This window comes from Gouania willdenowi, chromosome 17 (assembly GCF_900634775.1).
Source record: "Gouania willdenowi chromosome 17, fGouWil2.1, whole genome shotgun sequence".
Classification (NCBI taxonomy): domain Eukaryota; kingdom Metazoa; phylum Chordata; class Actinopteri; order Blenniiformes; family Gobiesocidae; genus Gouania; species Gouania willdenowi.
This window is the reverse complement of record NC_041060.1, coordinates 33,868,952-33,891,892: the sequence shown is the minus strand read 5'-3', so window position 1 is coordinate 33,891,892 and position 22,941 is coordinate 33,868,952. Positions and strand designations below refer to the sequence as shown.

Sequence of the window (22,941 nt, the reverse complement as noted above, 5' to 3'; positions counted from 1 at the left end):
TAAGGGACCTTTATTGTTAGTGTTGACAAACATTTTAGGTAAATATCAAAATGTGCTCATTTGATGAATAAAACTCACGTAGACGCGTTTGACACATTTTCAGAGACACTTCATTGTGCTACTGACTAAACTTCCTGTTAACTTCAAAATGGAAGACAAGAAGAGATGCTTTTATTCTGAAAAGAGGATGTTTAATTATCAGCTTGAAGCAGGTCCCAGGACCATTTTACGTTCCACTCCCAATGCATCATGGGACGGCTGAGTATGACTAGCGTGCATATAGTATACATCCTGGTGTTTCTCACCTTCTTTTCATACTATCTAATGTGAACACACTACATGTATACAGTATGAGTAATATGCTAGTATGCGATTTCGAACACAGCCATAATGTAGCCACAATGTGTGACTCCACATCCCACAATGCAATGCACAAAACTTTTACGACAATTGTCTAGCATAGTCTTCTACGTTTTAATCTACTTTGTCTTTATCTGATCAATAATTATCGTCTCCAGCTGCTTTAAATAATCCAAAGGTTAAAAAAGCAAAACTACAGCCCAGCACTACTACAGTAATTATAGCACGCTGTGTTGTTTTTAAATGGAGGAAGTACCGTAATAAAAGCAGGAGAGCTTCAACTCTCTGCTGCCATGTAGCTGGAGGGGAAATAATCCAACACTGGATGTTTACAGATGTAGAGACACGACCTGGAGGAGTTTAAACACTGATGGATAAGAAAGTAGAAGAAACTGTTTGCCTGTTTTCACATGCTGGACTTCCTGCTGGTGCTTTTGTTCTTTTAAACCAAACCTACTGAGGACGAAAGTGACACTAAAAAGATTATCATGACATTGCAAATGATTGCGTTATCCATGTTGTCGGTGTGTGCTTTTATTCAATGCTAAAGAAAACCAATGTTTATTCGCATTATAAAAAATACCACCTGTACATTTACACATACATATACATGCCTTACTTGCACCATGCACATAAATCCTGTAGATATGTACTGTATAATGGTTCCAGTTGAGAAAAATGACCACCTCTGCTGGATGCATATTTCACCTGTATGTGTACTTTATTTACCCGTGGATTTACTTTTCTTTTTTTTTTCTATGAAAATGTATGTGTTAAACTTTTAGTGGATTGATGCCATTAGATGACTTTGTTGTGTTTGGTGTTGAATAAATAAAGTGGAATTGATGATATCCATCAATTTAAACACTTGGAGATGTTTTTTGTCCTGAAAACCTTGGAAAATGCAACACTTTTTTTACATTACTTTAGCAAAACGTTTTTTTCACCTAGCCCCCCAACACCCAACGTCATTTAGACGTCCTTTTTTAGGCTAAATCTGGTCGGTTTGTTATAAGCTCGATTTAGCTCAACGATAGTCATTGAATATAAGGGGCTTTTTTGAACTGTCAAAATTGGTCCAAATTTAGCCCAAATGTTGAAAGTGGATTTTTATTAAACGTCCAACGTAGACCAATTTTAGCCCAAATAAAGTCGTAGAAATCAAGTTGCAACTAGGACGTCCAACTTGATCCAGATTTACCACATTTGGTCTAAGTTTGGCATAAAAATAGTCATTGAAAATAGGACTTCTCGTTTGGGGTAAGTGGTTCAACTATTTTAACCCTTTTATTTGGGCTAATTTGGATCAATGTATCCAAAAAATAAGAATAAAATGTATTGTAAAAACCTCAAACATAAACCAAAAGCTCATCCTGGTACAAGTTGACTACAAAGTTTCCCACAATTAGGTGTTACATTTTGATATAACAAGATATAACACTTTTAATTATTCATTCATTATTTAATAATCAATTAATTAATTATGGGGTGCCAGGTGTACAAATTTAGTATAAAAGTTTTAGCTAACACATTTTCATTTTTTTAATCTCACTTTTCTCATATTTAGCACATTTTCCTACATTTAACACGACATTTAACCACATATATAGAAGTAAAAAAAAGAAAGAAGCATTAAATCTAAATATTTAAATCTACATCTAAATGGTATATGTTATATCTAAATGTTTAATCTATATCTAAATATTTCATTTAAATCTAAATGTATTTACATTTAGATTTAATATTTATATATAAGATTTAGCATTTAGATATGAAATATAACATTTAGATTTAGATTAAATATTTAGACTTAGATTTAACATTTAGATTTAAAATTTAGATTTAGATTAAATATCGATCATTCAATGTATTTTTCAGCTCTTCTTCCTTATCCATGAAATTATAGGTTTTAACGTTTTTGGTTTGAGCGTCTGAGTCTCTTCAGTCAGTATAGCCTTCGATTTAATTTGTTCTCTTGAAATGGCAAATTCTCAAGAAAAGTTTAATATCAAGGTAAACTTGATCAAGGTAAACTTGATCAAGGTAAACTTGATCAAGGTAAACTTGATATTAAACATATTTTAATGATTGTTAACTACATATATATAAGCCATAGAAGTTTAACATGGATCTCAAGTTATAACTGACAATTTTTATAAGATTTTCATGCCGATTACAATTACAAAATCAATTTCCTGGAGTTAATTACAATAGCAGTATTTTTCCCCAATTAGAATTATAATTACGCCATAATTGTAATTAAGTTTTAATTATGCAATTCCAATTATAACTGACCCTAACCCTGGTAGAAGTAACAATAGGAAAACTACAAATTAATAATTACTTTGTATACTTTGTATACTAAAAATAATATATTGTACCATGATACAGCCTATTATTTAACCGTTATTTTGTGATATAATGTCATGTCCTGTGAAGGTAAAAGTGTAACAGAAAACATGTTTTTAAAGAAGGAAGCACCAAGCAGAAACTGCTATCCTTTATTTTGAAATGCGTGCCCTACTTCCGCCCACGCGCTGCTTGTGTAATGAGGATGAGGTGTAAACAGTAAAGATGGCGGCCCGCTTGCTTCTCCTTCTCCTTCACCGGGCCGGTGTCGGTTCCACTGGGAGCAGGTCCGGGTGTTCGGGAGGACGTTGGTTTAGAACCTCAGCCCAGAGCCGCTCACCGTGAGTAAACACGCCCCGCCCCCTCATCGCAATCTGGCGTGACGCAGGGGCTGGACTAGGAAATGTTGGTCAGGGGGGCACAGCAGGGGCACAGACACGGTTTAAAGGGGACATATCATGCTAAATCCACTTTTTTAGCCCTTAAATGCATTTTGTTGTATATTTAGAGTGCTTAGAAGTACAGAAAAAATCAAATTAGTCTCTTCAGGTGCTCCGTAGATATCTTTATATTCTGTTTTGCTCATATTTTTCAATCTGTTTCGATTTTTCTATTCTCTATTACGTTTTTTGAACTATTACATCACAGTATTTGCAGTGGAACTGCCAAATTAGTTCATCAACTCCAGGTCCAACACAGCAATCCGCCATTTTTATTTCTCGCTTTTATTTTGTAGTCCAAGCTCAAGGATGCCGAAGTTACGAGAGGATAAGTCAAAATGTTTGGTTGTTGGATGTAGTAACCCACACGCTTCATTACACCGTCTCCCAGCATCAGAACCTTTTCAAAGTGTCTGGTTGAGTTTTATTTTTTATAGAAATGTACCCACATCTGTGGATAAGGTCATTTTTGTGTGTGTGAAGCACTTCAATGATGACTGCTTCATCAACCTCCACCAGTATAAAGAAGGATTTACAGAAAGACTTTGTCTGATTGAGGGTTCAATTCCTTCTATCTTTGGAGACGATGAACAGAGCACTTCAGTAAGCTGTAAATAACGCTATAAAGTGTGATAAGACGTCCCTGTCATTGTTTTGTTAGCATTAGCAGTTGCACCATCTTCATATGTTAGCGCTGTGTGCTCGTTTTAGATCCTTGATGATATGGCCTACGTGATTTAATTTAAGTCTAAAGTTTTCATTAGTCATTTCATTTTGACGTTTTTGTCTTTGAAAAGACTGTATTAAAATGCATTTCGTGACGTTAGCTTGGCGCTAGCGTTAGCTCGGTGCTTGTGTTAGCTCACTTGTTAGAGTTCTGCAGGTTCATCATCTTCATTTTCATCTCAGCTACGCCGGGTCAGACTCTGGCTGGAACATGTAAGGCTGGATGGACAAGTCTAACGTTGTTGACATTTTGTAAATAACCTCCGAATAAAAAGTTTATGCTCCGCTACATAGCCGTATCTCTTCTATCAAACTACAAAAATGGCCGAGCAGGGTGGAGTTGAACCGAGTGTCATCTGAAGAGGGGGCGGGGTATGAAGTGTCTCATTTGCATTTAAAGAGACAGCACCAAAACGAGTTGCTCTCAGAAGCACATCAGAAAAGGGGTGGAGCTATAATAATGAGGAATTCAGACCCAAGCATTGCAGTTCTGCTTTATATAGACCACAACTGTATGATTTATATGTAAAAAGGAAGGATTTAAAACCATATGTCCCCTTTAAGGTGGCACAGTGAATTTCAAATAATAAAACAACCACTTAAAATAACAGCTAAAAATACTGTTTAACCTAAATCATAATTTCCCAAAGTGGGGTACGGGTTCCTCCAGGGGAAAGCAAATGGTCATCAGGGTACTTGAATAAAAATTGAAAACACTGACAACATTGGAAACTAGAATATAAATAGAGCAGTTTATATTAATGCTAGGTTAATGCTATTGCTAGGTTAAAGCTAATGCTAGGTGAATGTTAATGCTCAGTTAAAGCTATTGCTAGGACAGGAAGGCGGTGCAGAGGGTCATTAACACTGCCCAAAAAATCATCGGCTGCCCTCTGCCCAGCCTGGAAAACATCGCCACATCCTGCTGCCTCAGGAGAACCAAGGTCATCACAGGAGAACCCTTACACCCTGCTCACCCCCTGTTCGACCTGCTGCCCTCTGGAAGACGCTACAGGTCAACAAAATCTCACACATGCAGACTGACAAACAGCTTCTTCCCCTGGGCCATACGGACTGCAAACACCCATGGATACACACACACACACTCATTCAGGAACAATCTCCCATAACCCCCCCCCCCACACACACACACACACACATACACACACACTTTAGCACTAAACACTACAGCACTTTAAACTGTTATTTATTCTGTAAATTATTCACCGATGTCTCGTTCTAAAAAATTTTATGCCGTACGTTGGTTTTTTATCATCTTGTACATATTCAATGCCTTTTTGTTGTTTTCGCTCCTGTCTTTTAATTCTATGCTCTGTGGTGTACTGTAGCTCTATGCGAGCATCTCTCAAATTTCACTGTACCACCAAGTACCGTGACAATAAAAGACTATTCTATTCTATTCTATTGCTAGGTTAAAGCTATTGCTAGGTTAAAGCTAATGCTAGGTGAATGTTAACGCTAGGTTAAAGCTATTGCTAGGTTAAAGCTATTGCTAGGTTAAAGCTATTGCTAGGTTAAAGCTAATGCTAGGTGAATGTTAATGCTAGGTTAAAGCTAATGCTAGGTTAAAGCTAATGCTAGGTTAATGCTAATGCTCGGTGAATGTTAATGCTAGGTTAAAGCTATTGCTAGGTGAATGTTAATGCTAGGTTAAAGCTAATGCTAGGCTAATGCTAGGTTAGTTAGTTAAGTTTTATTTCAAGCACACAATTAAAAAGTGTACAGTATGGACAACATACGACAATAATCCATAGAAAACAGAAAAATTCACTGCTGCTCAAAACGGAGTGGGATGTCTAACACCTAATGCTAATGCTAGGTTAAAGCTAATGCTTGGTCAAATTTAATGCTAGGCTAATACTATTACTATGTTTGTGTTAATGCTATTGGTAGGTTATTGCTATTGCTAGGTTAATGCTTGGTTAATGCTAGGTTAAGGCTAATACTTGGTCAATATTAATGCTAGGTTAATGCTGATGCTATTGTTATGTTAATGTTAATGCTAGGTTAATGTTATTGCTATGTTAATGTTGATGTTAGGCTAATGTTAATACTAGATAATGCTATTGCTATGTTAATGTTGATGCTAGGTTAATGCTAAGCTAATGCAGTGCGACACAGGCCAGCACCAGCATCCTCACTTGTATTTTCTCCAGGAAATGCAAATATTCTAGTTGTTGTTATTATTATTATTATTAATAAACAGGATAGGTAGAGTTCACTGTAGGGCTACATTGTATATGACATTACATTATTATGGTTTTTAGAGCAGTAGTTGGGGGTACATGGCTCCAGGTTAAATGTCTGAAGGGGTACAGGACTGGGAACCCCTGCCCTAAATGATATCATTATTTGCAACGTGGGCATTTCAATTTTATGTTCACGCAACAAAACGTGTTACACATCTAAATAAAAATAATGCATGTGATGTACAGTTCATGCAATAAAGCAGTTTATCATATGTGTGTGTAGATCAAATGTCAACTGCTCATTGCAACAACTTACTGTACATACCAAATAAATGTTTACCTGTAAGAACAAACACAATGTCTTATACATGTTTAATTATGTAAAACTACAGCTATAGGAAAAGAGGCCGAAACTGCATTGAAAATATTAGATTCCATGTGAGTTGCATCAATCAAAGAATAAAAGTTCTTACTTATTGTAATGGTTTAAATCTCATGACTACTTATTTTAAAAGCAAAAATGTATATATTAGTTTAACATTTAATTTACAAGCTACAATTTCATTTGTCTTTTGTGAATCTAGACGCGGTGGCCAATCAGTTTTGAGGTTGGCGCCGCCCATGGCGTGATGTCACTGCATCAGCTCACCAGGGGGGTGTTGCACAAAACCAGGATAGGGGGAAAAGCCTGGAAAAATTGTCTATCCGAGATAAACTTATCCCCAAGTCAGTTAAACGAAAGCCGGCCAAGGTTATCCAGGACTAGTAACCATGGTGATATGGCCTCTACAGCTAACCTGTAACCATGGTGATTTAGCCTCTACAGCTAACTTGTAACCATGGTGATATGGCCTCTACAGCTAACCTGTAACCATGGTGATTTAGCCTCTACAGCTAACCTGTAACCATGGTGATTTAGCCTCTACAGCTAACCTGTAACCATGGTGATTTAGCCTCTACAGCTACCCTGTAACCACGGTGATTTAGCCTCTACAGCTAACCTGTAACCATGGTGATTTAGCCTCTACAGCTACCCTGTAACCACGGTGATTTAGCCTCTACAGCTAACCTGTAACCATGGTGATTTAGCCTCTACAGCTAACCTGTAACCATGGTGATTTAGCCTCTACAGCTACCCTGTAACCATGGTGATTTAGCCTCTACAGCTAACCTGTAACCATGGTGATTTAGCCTCTACAGCTACCCTGTAACCACGGTGATTTAGCCTCTACACCCCAGTTCCAGTCACTTATACAATTTTCCTTTTTTTTTTTGTGAATTTTCCCTCTGTGAGATCAATAAGTCTTTTCTATTCTGTTGACTTCTATTCTATGAGAAACTTAAAAAAAAGAGAATAAATCTAACAATCAGTGATTTATAAAAGTGATCAGCTCCACCTCCTCTTTCTCTAACTATAGCACTAAACTTTATTAATTCTACATGTTTGGGCTACTTATGCATTAATGGGGCAGTATTATGAAAAAAATCACTTTCTAATAGTTTTGCTACAGTGATATACATTCTTTAGCCTCATTCAGAGTTTCCTCCCTCCCTTGTTATTCCACATTTTGTAAAAAGTTAGCTTTAAGCGGACCAATTAGATTTTTCTCGCGTTGTGATGTCACAATGCAGAAACTCCTCCTCCTGGCAATCCTGGCTCCTCCTATCCTGTACGAATGTGAGCTCCTCCCTCTCAGACTACCTCACAGGTAAAACAAACATAGCAAAGGAAGGTTAATATCACAGTTAATATCTTAACGTTCAGTATCTAGATAAACTGTAGAGCGCTCACAATCAGTTCCATTTTTAGTAGCCGTTACACCACCTTGTATTGTCTTTATGGGATGATCTGACGTGTCAGCTGTTGACTGCCAGCCTTTCTCACTCTCCTTTTCAGCAGCACTGCTGTTCCTTTTTTCCGTATCATATTTTTCTCAAGTTGTTTGATCCATACATTTGTCGGTGATTCTGTGATCAAATTTATGGTCTTCTTAAGAAAGCCGTGAACGCCCACTTATCACTTATCCTCGTCTCTTCATTCTGCCTCAGCAAACGTGCAACCACTTTATCCAAGATAGCACCGACCAGACACTTTCTCCTTTCTCCTGGATGAATTTATCCCCCTTTTGTACCATAGCCCCCGTTATATCAGTGAAGGACAACAACTGTTATTATGACTGATGTGATCGTGTCTGATATGAGGGTCACGTGATCAACATTAGAATAATGACCAATCAGAGCTTTAACAGGAAACAACAAAGACTCACTAGGTGTGTTTATCATTGTGTATGTTTGTTGTCCTTTTCTGTATTTTGTGTAATTTTGCTATATGTCCTGAGTCATTTTTTGTGTTTTTTTTTGTGTTTTTGTTTTCATTTTGTATATTTTGTCATTATTTTTGTGCTTTTTGTTGTCATTTTATGTCTTTTTAAAGTCATTACGAGCATTTTCCTGTCATTTTGTGCATCAATTAGGTAATTTTGTGTGTTTTTAGAATTCTTTTGTGTGTTTTTGTTGTAATTTTTTGAGTTTTTAAAATCATTACATGTATTTTTCTGTTATTGTGTGTTTTTGTAATTTTTTGAGTTTTTTAAAATCATTACATGTATTTTTCTGTCATTGTGTGTTTTTTTGTCTTTTTTGTGACTATGGAGCCTTTTGGTGAGATTTTGAGGGGAAAAGAAAACATTTCCAACATTATTGTGCCCCTGTATGCACTTGTACGTATAAATTATGTGTAAAGTATGTGAGTGACACATGTTCAATCCCTGCAGGGTCTACATTTCAAAATTACTTGACCAAAATTTGTGGAATTTAGAGGAATTTTGTAGGTCTTGGTGAGAAATTGCAGGATTTTAGAAGAATGGATTTTTTTCCCCCACAATTTACGATTCATGAAAATTCCTGCAGTCATGTGATATGAGCATGGAAAATTGGAAGAACTGAGATATTTACAGCAAAATCAATAATTCATATTTTACTTTCTCCAGCGGGACACATTGGATGATCTAAGGGGCCCTGATTTGGCCCCGGGCCTTGGTTTTGACACGTGCTCTAATGTTCCAGAGGTTCCAGTCGCTCTGAATGCTGCACATCTGCACAACGTGTGACACACTCAGAGGGAGGAAGAGGAAGACGAGGGAGTCTGCTGTGGGCGGCAGGCGGTATGTTCACACACAGCAGCTAAAGGAATCCTCCACTGTTTTTACAAATGTGGCCTAAAATCTTTTAAATGTCCTTATTAGTAGATCAGTGGCCACGTTTACATGGGAGCTTAAATTTCTCTTTAAAATGGAATAAAAGTTTATTCCTCTTTAACCTGACCTTGTAAACACTTATTTCCTAATGCTAATTTAATTCCGAATTAAACTTAATTCTGAATTGGGTGGCTGGTTTATTCCGTTTTTAATTCTGAATTAAATACAGTAATTCCTCTTTCTTGTAAACAGTTAACAACACTTAAAGCCGCTCTAAGTTAATTTTGGTCGTGTTGCGCTTTCGCGACTTGCGCCGATGACGCGTTTAGTGACCACATAATCCATCATGGCCGCCCAGACTAGAGGTGACAGTAATATTAAGAGCCTTAAAAACATGGATCTATTGAAAAGAGTGGATGGACGGAGGCATAAACGTGCGGACATTAACACGGACACATGGACTTATTAAACACACAGAGCTCAGCAAACAGAGCTGGCTTCACCGGACGGGTGATACTGAAAACCCGGAGACGGAGTAAATGCGTCCCCATACTGCTGCACAGGCTGTAATATCACCAAGTTTATCATTGTAATGGTTGTTAGAGCTACTATCTTTACCAGGGAGATACTATTTATTCCTGGTTATTGTTTTCTGGAGTTTACTGGGATTTATTTACCAATGATTAGTTCATATCTCCCTTCCGCTCCATGGACCTAAGTGTGTTATTGTTTAGCTGCTGCTTCAAAACTACAATCAAAATAAAGGTAAAAACAGTTCTCATGTGTGGTGTTCTGTGTTACAGACGACAATAAAAGGTTTGTTGTGTGTTTTCTGATAGAAGTGATACGTCAAGTTCTCCCCCTGTCCAATCAGATTCTTCCCAACCTCAGTTCGGTAATTACTATTACCATGTAAAGACTAAGCAGAACACTTTCATTCTGAATGATTTAATTTGGGAATAACTAATTCTGAATTTAAAAAAAACATCACGTAACCGTGGCCTTTGTCTAACAAAGCACATTATTCTGCCCCATATTAATTTAATTTCCTTTTAAAAATGGACTTTACAGTTTTAGAGCCTGTGTTCCTCCATCTTAAAATCATGTGATTGATGATGTCACACGGCCCAACTGTCTGTAAACATCCCATTGTTTTCTGTTGGAGTGAAACATTCAGCCTGATTTTTAGATCATTTAGAAGCTTTTTCAGTCAAAATGAGAACTTGTGCTGCTTTTGGTTGATCTAAAAACCCAGGAAAAGTTAAATATGTTGATGTGAAGTTCTTTTGTTTATGAAAAGAGGATAAAAACTGTCTATGACTGCAGGGGGTGACAGTTCCCACTCTGCGGTTTTGTAGTAGACAATGAAGCAGAGAAGAAGAGCTCTCCTAAGGCACTTTTACTCTCCCTTGAACAGTGTGCTGACACGCTCTGGTGGCTGAAGTTAGAGTAAATCACGGACACTTGAAGGACCACCACCCAAAAGGAGTTCTATCTTCAGGGTTTGTGCATCTTCAACAGTCCGTGATTTACTCAATAATTTCAACTTCATTCATTCGTCTCATTTTTAAATGTGAATGAAATGAATATGGTGCATAGTAATTTGTTTAGTTAGACATAGATCTATTAATGTGGACATTAAAGCGATTATCCGAATAATGAAAAGAGAGAGAATTCAGAAGCGAACGTCTCGATGACCCTCCCTAATCAGCTCCACTTCCTCCCCCTGCCTCTGCCGATCTACCAGAAGCCACGCCTCTACCTTTGTGCACGTGTATAGCATAACGACGATCTCATTTCTGATCGTCTTCAACACACCAACACATATGTAGTGTTTTTCACTCATAAAACACTTATGGTAGTAAAACATGTTTATTACTTGTCTATGAGAAATGTCGTCAAATCCTGGTCCGTTCAGGATCCTTTTAAAAGTCCCTCCACCTGTGAAAAGTAGCTGTTGTGGTCACGAAGATGTTTATCGCAAGCTTTGTACCGGACTTTTATTTTGTTATAGTAGCTTTATACGATGGCAATCGTGGAATGGGTAACTTTGAAGTTTTGGAGCGCTCCTCCATGACGCTACGCTGCTCAGAGTGATACTGTTGTGAGTGATGCTGTTGTGACGCGTGGCCTTGTTTCGCTTTGATTGACAGTCTCCGCTACAGGAAGTCGAAGCCTATTGGCTGGGCGATCGCGCTGCGATTTTATATTTGTATAGGGGTCTATAGTACGAAGGCGGGACTTATATACATTGACGTATATGAATGACCACCGGCAGTAGACCATAGTTAAAGACTAGTAAAGCATTTTTTCGCATTTCAAAAGAATGATACATAAAAAAAGATTTCTCAGAAATGCTGGATATCAGCTTTAAGAAGGTGTGTGTGTGTCTATCAGTCTTCTCCTTTCTCAGCGGCACTGTTGAACAACCAAAAGATGAGGCTGAGAGGAAGGAAGAAGAGATCATCCTCTTGCTGAAGAAAGCAAAGGTGAGAGCACATAGTGTGTGTGTGTGTGTGTGTGTGTGTGTGTGTGTGTGTTGTGGGTGTACTGACTGCAGTTCTGTGTGTGTGTCCTCAGCTCAATGTGTATCACGGACATTTCCAGGCAGCTTCCAGGCTTCTCCATCAGGCCGTGGTCCTGGCTCATCAGACCCACAACACACAGGCTATTATCTACACCTACAGCTTGGTAACACTATTACACCAGACTATTATCTACACCTACAGCTTGTAACACTAGTTAACACAGACTATTATCTACACCTACAGCTTGGTAACATAGTTTACACACATACTATTATCTACACCTACAGCTTGGTAACACTAGTACACACATACTATTATCTACACCTACAGCTTGGTAACACTAGTTACACACAGACTATTATCTACACCTACAGCTTGGTACACTAGTTACACACAGACTATTATCTACACCTACAGCATGGTAACACTAGTTACACACAGACTATCTACCTACAGCTTGGTAACACTAGTTACACACTCATCTACCTACAGCTTGGTAAACTAGTTACACACATACTATCATCTACACCTACAGCTTGGTAACACTAGTTCACACAGACTATCATCTACACCTACCAGCTTGGTAACACTAGTTACACACAGACTATTATCTACACCTACAGCTTGGTAACACTAGTTACACACAGACTATCATCTACACCTACCGCTTGGTAACACTAGTTACACACATACTATCATCTACACCTACAGCTTGGTAACACTAGTTACACCACAGAATCATCTACACCTACAGCTTGGTAACACTAGTTACACACAGACTATTATCTACACCTACAGCTTGGTAACCTAGTTACCCAGACATCTCTACACCTACAGCTTGGTAACACTAGTTACACACTCATCTACCCTACAGCTTGGTAACATAGTTACCACAGACTATTATCTACACTTACAGCTTGGTAACACTAGTTAACACACAGACTATCATCTAACCTACAGCTTGTAACACTAGTTACACACTCATCTACACCTACAGCTTGGTAACACTAGTTAACACAGGACTATTATCTACACTTACAGCTTGGTAACACTAGTTACACACAGACTATTATCTACACCTACAGCTTGGTAACACTAGTTACACACAGACTTATCTACACCTACAGCTTGGTAACACTAGTTACACACAGACTATTATCTACACCTACAGCTTGGTAACACTAGTTGTCTTTGACTGTGGTGCCCTCTGCTGGCCATTTGTGCAATAAAAGCTTTTCTCTTCACTTTTCCTGTTAGATGGCAAACGTGGCTTATGTTCAGGGTCAACTCGACAATGTGAGTATTCCGTCTTTGTAGCACATGTTGCATTCTAGACAACTGGGAATTTTTCCAACATTCTGCTTGAAAACATGAATTGGACCAATCAGATTATTAACACTGGAAAGAACAAATAGTTACTTATTGTAGAAGTTTGTTGTGATTTTTAATATTTTTCTCTCACTTTGTGTGTTTTCGGTGATATTTTGTGTGTTTTTGTTTAGTCTTGTGTGTTTTCTGTCATTTTGTATTGTTTTGTTTTTCACTGTATACATTTCTCCCATTTTGTGTACTTTTATTGTCAGTGTTTGTGTTTTTGGAGTTATAGTGTGCTTTTGTTGTCATTTTGTTTATTTCTTCTTCATTTTGTGTATTTTTTTGTATTTTGTTGTCATTTTGTAAATTTTTCCTTTCGTTTTGTGTATTTTTGTGTCATTGTTTATGTTTTTGGAGTCATTTGTTTTCTTTGTGGTCATTTTGTGTATTCTTTCTTTCATTTTGTGTGTGTTTTTATTTTTATTTTGTATATTTGTTATCTCATTTTGTGTTTTTGTAGTCATTTGGTGTAACTTTTTTTAATTTTGTATTTTTTTTTAATTTTGTGTACCTTTGTTGTCATTGTTTGTGTTTTAGCAGTAATGTTTTACATGTTTCTCTTATTTTTGTATGTTTTTGTGGTACATTTGTGTATATTCATGTAATTTTTTGTATCCAGAGGGCCCTTGCATGTCATTTAATGTGTTTTTGGAGCAGTTTTGTGGATTTTTTTTGTCATTTTGTATATTGTTGTTGTCACTTTGTATATTGTGTTCTCTGTTGTGTATTTTTGTTGTCATTTGATGTGTTTTGGAGTCATTTTATGTATTGTTGTTTTTTTGTAATTTTGTACATTTCTCTCTCATTTTGTACATTTTTATTATCCTTTTGTGATTATTCATGCAACTTTGTGTATTTTTCTGTTATTTTCTGCGTTTGCTGTTGGACCCTTACTAAATGAGAGCGAGGGTGACAAACTTTGAATGCGTGCTTTGTTGGACTAATAAGAAAATTACTTTTCTCAATCAACACCAGTTTTAATCACTCAAACAATAATGCCTTTATTCCGCTCACACGTTTTGAAGACAGAGAATTGTCATATTCCCCCCGGAGTTTGTCTGGAACGCAGCACAAAGTCTCATTGGCTGTTTTCCTTTGTGAGTCATTTTTCTGTTTCCTCTTTGTCGAGTTAGGCTGAGAAACTGTTTAAAGCAGCGATGAGCTTCATGCTAGCAGGAGGAACTCCACAGGTCAGTGGAGACAAAGCGATGCTTTGTCTGTTGTTTGGTTCAATGTCTGTTTTCATTGCTAAACAATTTAACCTGAACCTCAGTCATTTGTGGTAAAGGTGTCATTTTGTATATTTTGTACTTTTAGAGTCATATTATGTTTTTAAAATCATTATGTGCATTTTTTTTTTCTGTCAATTTGTGTGTTTCCAAAACAATTACATGTATTTCTCTGTCATTTAGTGTGTTTTTAGAATTATTTTGTGTATTTTTACATCATGTCTGCTTTTAGAATTGTTTTGTGTATTTTTACATAATTTTGTGTGTTTCTAGAATATATTTGTTTATTTTTCTGTCATTTTGTGTGATAATGGAGTCTATAGTCTGTTTTTGTTGTCATTTTGTGTGTTTTTAAAATCATTATATATATTTTTCGTGTCAATTTGTGTGTTTCCATAACAATTACATGTATTTCTCTGTCATTTTGTGTGTTTTTTAGAATTTTGTGAATCTTTACGGCATTTTGTCTGCTTTTATAATTGTTTTGTGTATTCATTTTGTCATTTTGTGTTTTTTTATAATCGTTTTGTGTATTTTTACGTATTTTGTGTGTTTTTAGAATATATTTGTTTATTTTTCTGTCATTTTGTGTGATAATGGAGTCTATAGTCTGTTTTTGTTGTCATTTTGTGTGTTTTTAAAATCATTATTTATATTTTTCGTGTCAATTTGTGTGTTTCCATAACAATTACATGTATTTCTCTGTCATTTAGTGTGTTTTTTAGAATTGTTTTGTGTATTTTTACATCATGTCTGCTTTTAGAATTGTTTTGTGTATTTTTACGTCATTTTGTGAGTTTTTAGAATAGATTTGTTTATATTTTCTGTCATTTTGTGTGATAATAGCGTCTATAGTCTGTTTTTGTTGTCATTTTGTGTGTTTTTAAAATCATTACATGTATTTTTTGTGTTAATTTGTGTGTTTCCATAACAATTCCATGCATTTTTCTGTCATTTTGTGTGACAGTGTGGTCATTGTGTGTTTTTGTTGTCTTTTTCTGTGACTATGAAGCCTTTTGGTGAGGAAAAGAAAACATTTCCAACATTATTGTTTGCACTTGTACGTATAAATGATGTGTAAAGTATGTTTAAGGCAACAACATAATCCAATCACTGAGTGACACATGTTCAATTCCTGCGGGGTCTACATTGTGACCAAAATTTGTGGAATTTAGTGGAATTCTGTATAGTTTGTGAGAAAATGCAGTGCAGGTGGAAAAGCTGTTAGCCGTTAGCCGTTAGCTCACATTGCTCTGCTTTCTTTGCCCAGGATGACAACGCAGTGATTGAGATGTCTCTGAAGCTGGCCGCCATCTACGCTGAGCAGAAAAAGTGAGTCGCACAGATAAGTGTGTAACGCCCAGAGGTGTAAAAAGTACTGAAATATCTAGTCAAGTAGAAATACTGTTACTTATTTGAAATTGTACAAGTGAAAATGAGTTTAATCAAATAATACTCAAAGTAAAAGTTACTACCGTAGTTACTTTCAACCCTTACATTTAGTTTTGGTAATAAATCTTGCCACGGTTCCCTTGCATACAGTAAACATCTCATGTAGAAACAGTTTTTAATTTAATTTTGTACATTTGTCTCTCATTTTCTGTGTGTTTGCTGTCATTTTGTGTTTTAAGGCAGTGTTTTTCAAATGGGGGTACGCAACTGTACTCCAGGGGGTACTTGAGAGAGTGTAGACATTTACAAATGGGTTTTATAATATGTATCTCTGGTTAAAATGTATAATCATACTAAAAATGACTAGCACCACACAAAACGACAACGAAGACACACTGAATGAGAGAAAAATACACAAGATCACTACAAAATACACAAAAATAAGAAACAACATCAGAAACACACACACTGAGATAGACTAATGTAAATAATACCAACAACACACAAAAATGAGAGACATGAACTGAAAATATAAAGGTCTGTCTTGGTCCAACACCAGGAGGTTGGTGACCATAAATCAAAAAAAATATATAGAAATAAATCTATTCAGGAGGAACTAAATACTGTTTCATTCACTTATTTACAAAATGAGATTCTTTAAAATGTGTGTTATCATTCATTCATTCCGTCATTGGTACTTGAGCAAGAAAAGGTCATAAAGGCTAGGTTCACTCTACAAGCCTTAATGCTCAATTCTGATTTTGACTGTTTATGGCTCTGAACTGACCCGCATGTTCGCGTTTGTCTCAAAGTTTTTTGTGCAATGTAGCCAGAGAATGACGGAAACAGAGACAAATAGTTAGTTTTGGCTTTTTGTGGTGCTGATTTGCTTTTAAACACAGACCATTTATGATATGAACCTTCAAACTTTGACCAGAACCCGACGGAGCAAAACCAAAACCGACAGGTCGGACAGACATTAGGTATTGATATCAGAACCTGACCTGAAACCAACAATTAAAACTGATTCTTTCCTGATACAAATCGACATATTTCCGTTTGTTTTAGTGCTAAGCCTGTGTAACCCTGTCGCTCTGCTGCTCCCCTTCCCACTCTGCCTTTAAAATTGTTGCCAGATTTCGTCTCAGTACCGTGAGATTTGGTGCGCGATGACGTCATAGTATGACGTTACCCTTTAAACATGGCTGCACTCATGGTATACGAGTGTGTGAGTGGGAGCCGGTCAACTATACGCTACAGTTGCCTCTACCTCTGTGGACATAGATCTTAGAGTCTTAGAGGGACTAGATCACAAGTGAACTGGCCAGGTTTGATGGTGAGCTAGAGGGCTGTGACCTAATGATCAAAGGACACAACGGGTGAGTTCTACTGAGGCGCTGTAGTGTGCGCAAGAGACAGTGGACTACAATAGTAGCTTACCACCATCATGTGTGGAGTGAAAGAATAATGCACATCAATTTTTGCTGTTGTAAAGAGTACTAATGTATCCTATACTCAAGTAGAAGTACTGTTGATTACAACTGTACTGTGTCCATACATAAAATACTCAAGTAGAAGTAAAAATGATGAGTTACTTTCATTTATTGTTGGTAATAAATGTACAGTAGTACGGTTCTCTTACATACAGTAAACATGTAGAAACTTAAAAAGGATATGATGTAATCTACCAAATTAGAACTTCATGGATTTTCCTCAAAGGCATCTGTATAAAATGTTAAAATGTACAATTATTTTTTAAATAGAATAACACCAAATAACTAAATTAAAAATAAATACATCATTATTTAAGTATAGCTACATTTATGAACTAAAACTGTGTGTGTGTGTGTGTGTGTGTGTGTGTGTGTGTGTGTGTGTGCGTGTGCGTGTGCGTGTGCGTGTGCGTGTGTGTGTGGTGGTGTGTGTCCGTGTGTCCGTGTGTCCGTGTGTTCGTGTGTCCGTGTGTCCGTGTGTCCGTGTGTGTGTTCGTGTGTCCGTGTGTCCGTGTGTCCGTGTGTGTGTTCGTGTGTCCGTGTGTTCGTGTGTTCGTGTGTCCGTGTGTTCGTGTGTCCGTGTGTGCTCAGTGTGGAGATGGCAGAACATGGCTTCAGGTTCTGTACAGAGTCTCTGAAAGCCAAACTAGAAAAAGAGCAGGAGTTATCAGGTGAGACCCGTGCGCGCCGCACACACACACCACACACAGGGTTGGCCCGTTCACCTGTTCATTGGTTGGTTCTCAGAGGAGGAGGAGTCTATGAGGAAGGAGACCCGCCTCCTGCTCGGCCTGTGTTTGGACTCCAGGGCTCGATACAGAGCGTCACAGCTGCAGCTGAGTCAGGCAGGACAGGACTACCAGGACGCCCTGGACATCTGCTGCCAGGAGCAGGGAGAGACACACCCACAGGTAAGCCCCGCCCACTGATCACAGGTAAACTGAAACAACTCCAAAAACATACAAAATGAAAGAAAAAAATACACAAAAGACAACTAGAATAGTCATAAAAAAGACCAACATAAAATGACTCCTTAAAAGCATACAAGATGACAGGAAAATACATTAAAAAACAGCAAAAAATACACACGACAAAGCATAAATAAACAAAATGACAGAAAACTTCAGGCAAAAAATTACAGAAAATTACTTCCAAGAAACACAATATTGGAAAAATAAATAACATCAAAAATACACAAAAACGATTCCTTAAAGGTGCAGTCCGCAACTCTCCTCCTCCCTCCCTCCCCACTGCTCTCTTGCCCTGCCTCCAAAATTTCCAAAATCCCTCACTCAGAGGAGCTAACAAGCTAACGTTAGTCCGACAGCAACATCACAGTAATATAACATGCTCTGTTAAAAGCATATTACTGCAGCGCTTCTTTATCTCTATGTGCACACAGTACACCAACCTAGCAGCAGCAACAATACAGTGTCATTTACAGCAGCTCAAACGAAGGCTGCTGCGTGCACATGAACAACACATGCACTACAGAGTTCTAGTGTAACAATTACAAATCAAACATAATGTAAATCAAGCAGCAGTAATTACCTTTCAAGCAGAAAAAGTCACCAATTCCATCTTCTACTCCTCCAGACCATACACTGTAAAAAAGACGGCACTACAGCCCCGGCAAAAGGGGCGGGGCCTGTGGGCAAACAGCCTGTCAGAACAAACCCATAAACAACATCTGGCTCTGATTGGTTCTTTTTGCTCAGTCGCGATTGCATTCTGGGAATATGCCAATGGGCTGCAGGAGCAGCAGGGGGCGGGGCTCAATGAGTCTGTTTTATTTTCACACAAACTAACTAGTTTGATGTTGTAAAGGCTGTCCTAATTAGTGACAGCTTTAGCAAATATGACAAAAAAGTCATTTTTAAAGAGCTTGCAGACCTGCACCTTTAACAAGCATTACAACATGACTTCCAAAAACCAAACACAAAATGAAATACACAAAAAACTTAGCTAAAAATAGCCCAGACTCCAAAAAAACACAAAATAGCAGAAACTCACATAACAATCCAGCAAACATACAAAATGACAGAAAAATACACATCAAACAGCCAAAATACAAAACCAAATCCAGCAACATGACTTCCAAAACCCACCAAAATAGCAGCAATACAAAAAAGTCGCAAAAAAATATAAATGGAAAGAAATGAACAAAAACATAAAAAACACAAATGACTCCAAAAACCAACACAAAATTAAAAAAAATACACATGAAACAGGTGGACTTGGGTCCTTTCTGTGTGGAGTTTGCATGTTCTCCCGTGCTGCGTGGTTTTCCTCCGGGTACTCTGGCTTCCTCCCACAATCCAAAAACATGACTGTAAGGTTTGATTGGAGTCTCTAAATTGCCCATAGGAGTGAATGAGAGTGAATGGTTGTCTGTGTCTGTGTTGCCCTGTGATGGACTGCGCCCTGTCCAGGGTTGTACCCCCCGCCCAGCGCCCTATGAGAGCGGATATTGGCACCGGCAGACCCCCGCGACTCTGTTAAATGGGAATAAGCGGGTATGAAATGGATGGATGGACACATGAAACAGCAAAAATAGTAAAAAAAAATAAAATAAAAAAACCAGAAAAAATTAAACAAAATGACTCCGAAACACACAGAAAATGACAGAAAAATACACAAAATACAAAAAATGACTTCAGAAAACATACAAAATAAAATAAAAATACACATAAAAGAGCAAAATACAGAAAGTGGATCCTAAAAAACACACAAAACAACAACATAAACTTGTTTAAAATAAATCATCACGATGCTAATGTTGATGTAAGTAAACTTTAAAGTGCTGTACAAACATTTCAGAATCATCCCGTCTAAAGATGTGGAACATGGAAAAACAAATAACATGGAAGACAGAACAGGAGAACTGTGGGTCATCAAGGGCATGGGAGACGTTCTGAATGTAGATGAAAAATGGGAAAAACAACATAAGGAACGGTGAGAGGGAAAAAGCAGATTATGAACTGAATTCCCTAAAGGAGAGGAAAGTACAAAACCTCAGCTACAAAAACACAGTCAGGAAAACACAGTTAAGAAAACCATAATACGTGGGGGAAAAGGGGGAGAGGCTATCCAGCCGCTAGGGGGCGTGGGCGAGCAGCCAGTGGGTGCTCCTCCCAGAACCTTCCATGGGCACGTATGGGGAGGGGGGGTGAGTGGAGGGCCAGAGAAGACACATTAAACGTTGCTCTCCTCTGATACAGTCAGATGTTATGATTCAGAAGATGAGAGTCCAGCTGGTAATCAGGGATAGGAGGGTCAGATCTGTAAACATCCCTGGTGACATTGAACACATGGTTGAGCTGGAATGTTGGAGATACTGATTTGTTTTGTTACAGGCTAGCATTCTTTTCAGTAGCGTCACAGTAAATCCATTAGTGTGGGATCAACCAGACACCCTCTCCATCCTTTACAAGATCCATTTGATTCCATGTAAACTTTGGAGTTTGTTCATCATGATATTTTGTTGCTCATATTGATCATGTGACCCTCAGATCAGATACAATCACACGTCTCTGTTCTAGACTCTGGTGCTGATGAGTGACCTGGCCACCATCTTGGATCTACAGGGTCGCCATGACGACGCCCTGAAGCTGATCCAGCAGGCGGTGGACCTGGGTCGCTCTGCTGGGCACCCGGACCAGCACGTGCTGCTGCTCAACCTGGCTGGGATCCTGATGCACACGGGTGAGCAGCTGTACGCTGTCCCTTTAAGTTCCCTTTAGATTCCCTTTAAATTCCCTTTAGATTTCCTTTAAGTTCCCTTAGATTTCCTTTAGGTTCCCTTTAGATTTCCTTTAGCTATCCTTTAGATTCCCTTTAGGTTCCCTTTAAGTTCCCTTTAGATTTTCTTTAGGCTCCCTTTAGCTTTACTTTAGCTTTACTTTAAGTTCCCTTTAGATTCCCTTTAAGTTCCCTTTAGATTTTCTTTAGGTTCCCTTTAAGTTCCCTTTAGATTTCCTTTAGGTTCCCTTTAGCTTTACTTTAGATTTTCTTTAGGCTCCCTTTAGCTTTACTTTAGCTTTACTTTAGATTTCCTTTAGGTTTCATTTAGGTTCCCTTTAGGTTCCCTTTAGTTTTCCTTTAGGTTCCCTTTAGCTTTTCTTTAGTTTTCCTTTAGGTTCCCTTTAGATTCCCTTTAGGTTTTTTTTTTTTTTAGGTTTCCTTTAACTTTCCTTTAGCTTTCCTTTAGCTTTTCTTTAGGTTCCCTTTAGCTGTCCTTAGCTTTCCTTTAGGTTCCTTTTAGCTTTCCTTTAGCTTTTTTTTAGATTCCCTTTAGCTTTCCTTTAGGTTCCCATTAGCTGTCCTTAGGTTTCCTTTTGGTTCCTTTTAGCTTTCCTTTAGCTTTTTTTTAGATTCCCTTTAGCTTTCCTTTAGGTTCCCATTAGCTGTCCTTAGGTTTCCTTTAGGTTCCTTTTAGCTTTCCTTTAGCTTTTTTTTAGATTCCCTTTAGCTTTCCTTTAGGTTCCCATTAGCTGTCCTTTGGGTTTCTTTGGGTTCTTTATTCATCTGTGATTGTGAGTCACTCTGCTTCTGTTTCCCAGGTCGACGCAAAGACTCGGTGCGGCTCTACCACGAGGCTCTGAGCTCGGCTAGGCAGGCGGGTGACGAGGAGGCTGTGGAGCGTGTCCACGAGGGGCTTGAAGAGCTAAAGAAAAGGAAGGAGCAGGAGGAAGAGAAGGAGGAAGAGGAGCAGGAAGCGCACTGACTGTCAGACTGCACAGCTCCGCCCCCTGGTGGCTGTATTTTAAGCGCGTGTTCAGTGTATAGAATAAATCTTTGTGTCATTAAAAGGTTTGTACGAGTCGGATTCATCTCAACAAGCACATTCACTCACAGGCAGAATGAATGAATGAATGAATGAATGAATGAATGAGTGAATTTACTTCACAGCAGCTGATGGACAATTTCAAATGTTTCACATGCGGAGTATGTTACTAGTTACAAATGTATTTTTCCTTGGTAGGAATGTCATTTTGACACGTCGCAATGTAATTCTGACATATATGCATAAAAACATCAGAAATACAGAAAACAATTCCTTAAAAGAATTACAAAATGAGAGAAAAATACATTAAAAACAGCAAAAATGGATGATAAATAGCAGAAATATGAAGATTAAATTCTTACTAGTGACTTTTCCTTTTTTAACTCGTCAGAATTGAATTTCAGATATCCGCAATTCAGTTTATTATATCTGAAATCTAAGAACAATTGTAGATATCAACAGTTAACCATGTTACTAATGAGAATATTATTGTAAATATAAACTAGTCAGAATAATATGATAAATATGTGGCCTTGGAATTTGAATGGAAGTCAATGGGACATTTGGACGAGTTGTAATGAAGTTTCAGATATCTACAATGAGTTTCCACTAGTGAGAATTAATTTTTAGATATCAATAATTAGAATTGCAACTAGTCAAAATTACATTATGGATATGTGGATTTGGAATTACAACATTAAACAATTGAATTATAAATATCTACAATTACAAGTACTGCTAAACGGTAAAACGGCCTCCCATAGGTCTAGTTAATATGAATATTCTTTTCATTAATCTGGTTGTTTTGAGTTGTTTTTCAGTTGTTTTTGTGCACCTTTGTTGTAATTTTGGATATT

At 37.7% G+C, this 22,941-nt stretch overlaps 1 protein-coding gene across 2 annotated transcripts; it reads left to right on the top strand.

The window, feature by feature from the left end:
• Positions 1-2,883: 2,883 nt before the first annotated feature.
• On the top strand, positions 2,884-22,236 carry LOC114479344 (tetratricopeptide repeat protein 19, mitochondrial-like). Of its 2 annotated transcripts, none has more exons than XM_028472998.1 (11): positions 2,884-3,050; positions 9,152-9,249; positions 11,680-11,771; positions 11,863-11,973; positions 13,068-13,106; positions 14,318-14,374; positions 15,684-15,745; positions 17,890-17,969; positions 18,046-18,209; positions 20,841-21,013; positions 21,861-22,236. In XM_028472998.1, the coding sequence occupies exons 1-11, from the start codon at positions 2,935-2,937 to the stop codon at positions 21,910-21,912; spliced, it is 1,044 nt and encodes a 347-aa protein (XP_028328799.1). In that variant the 5' UTR covers positions 2,884-2,934; the 3' UTR covers positions 21,913-22,236. The 2 variants fall into 2 exon arrangements, with proteins under 2 accessions (XP_028328799.1, XP_028328798.1); XM_028472997.1 differs by having other exon boundaries at positions 20,841-21,003; positions 21,861-22,109.
• The last annotated feature ends 705 nt before the right edge of the window (positions 22,237-22,941 follow it).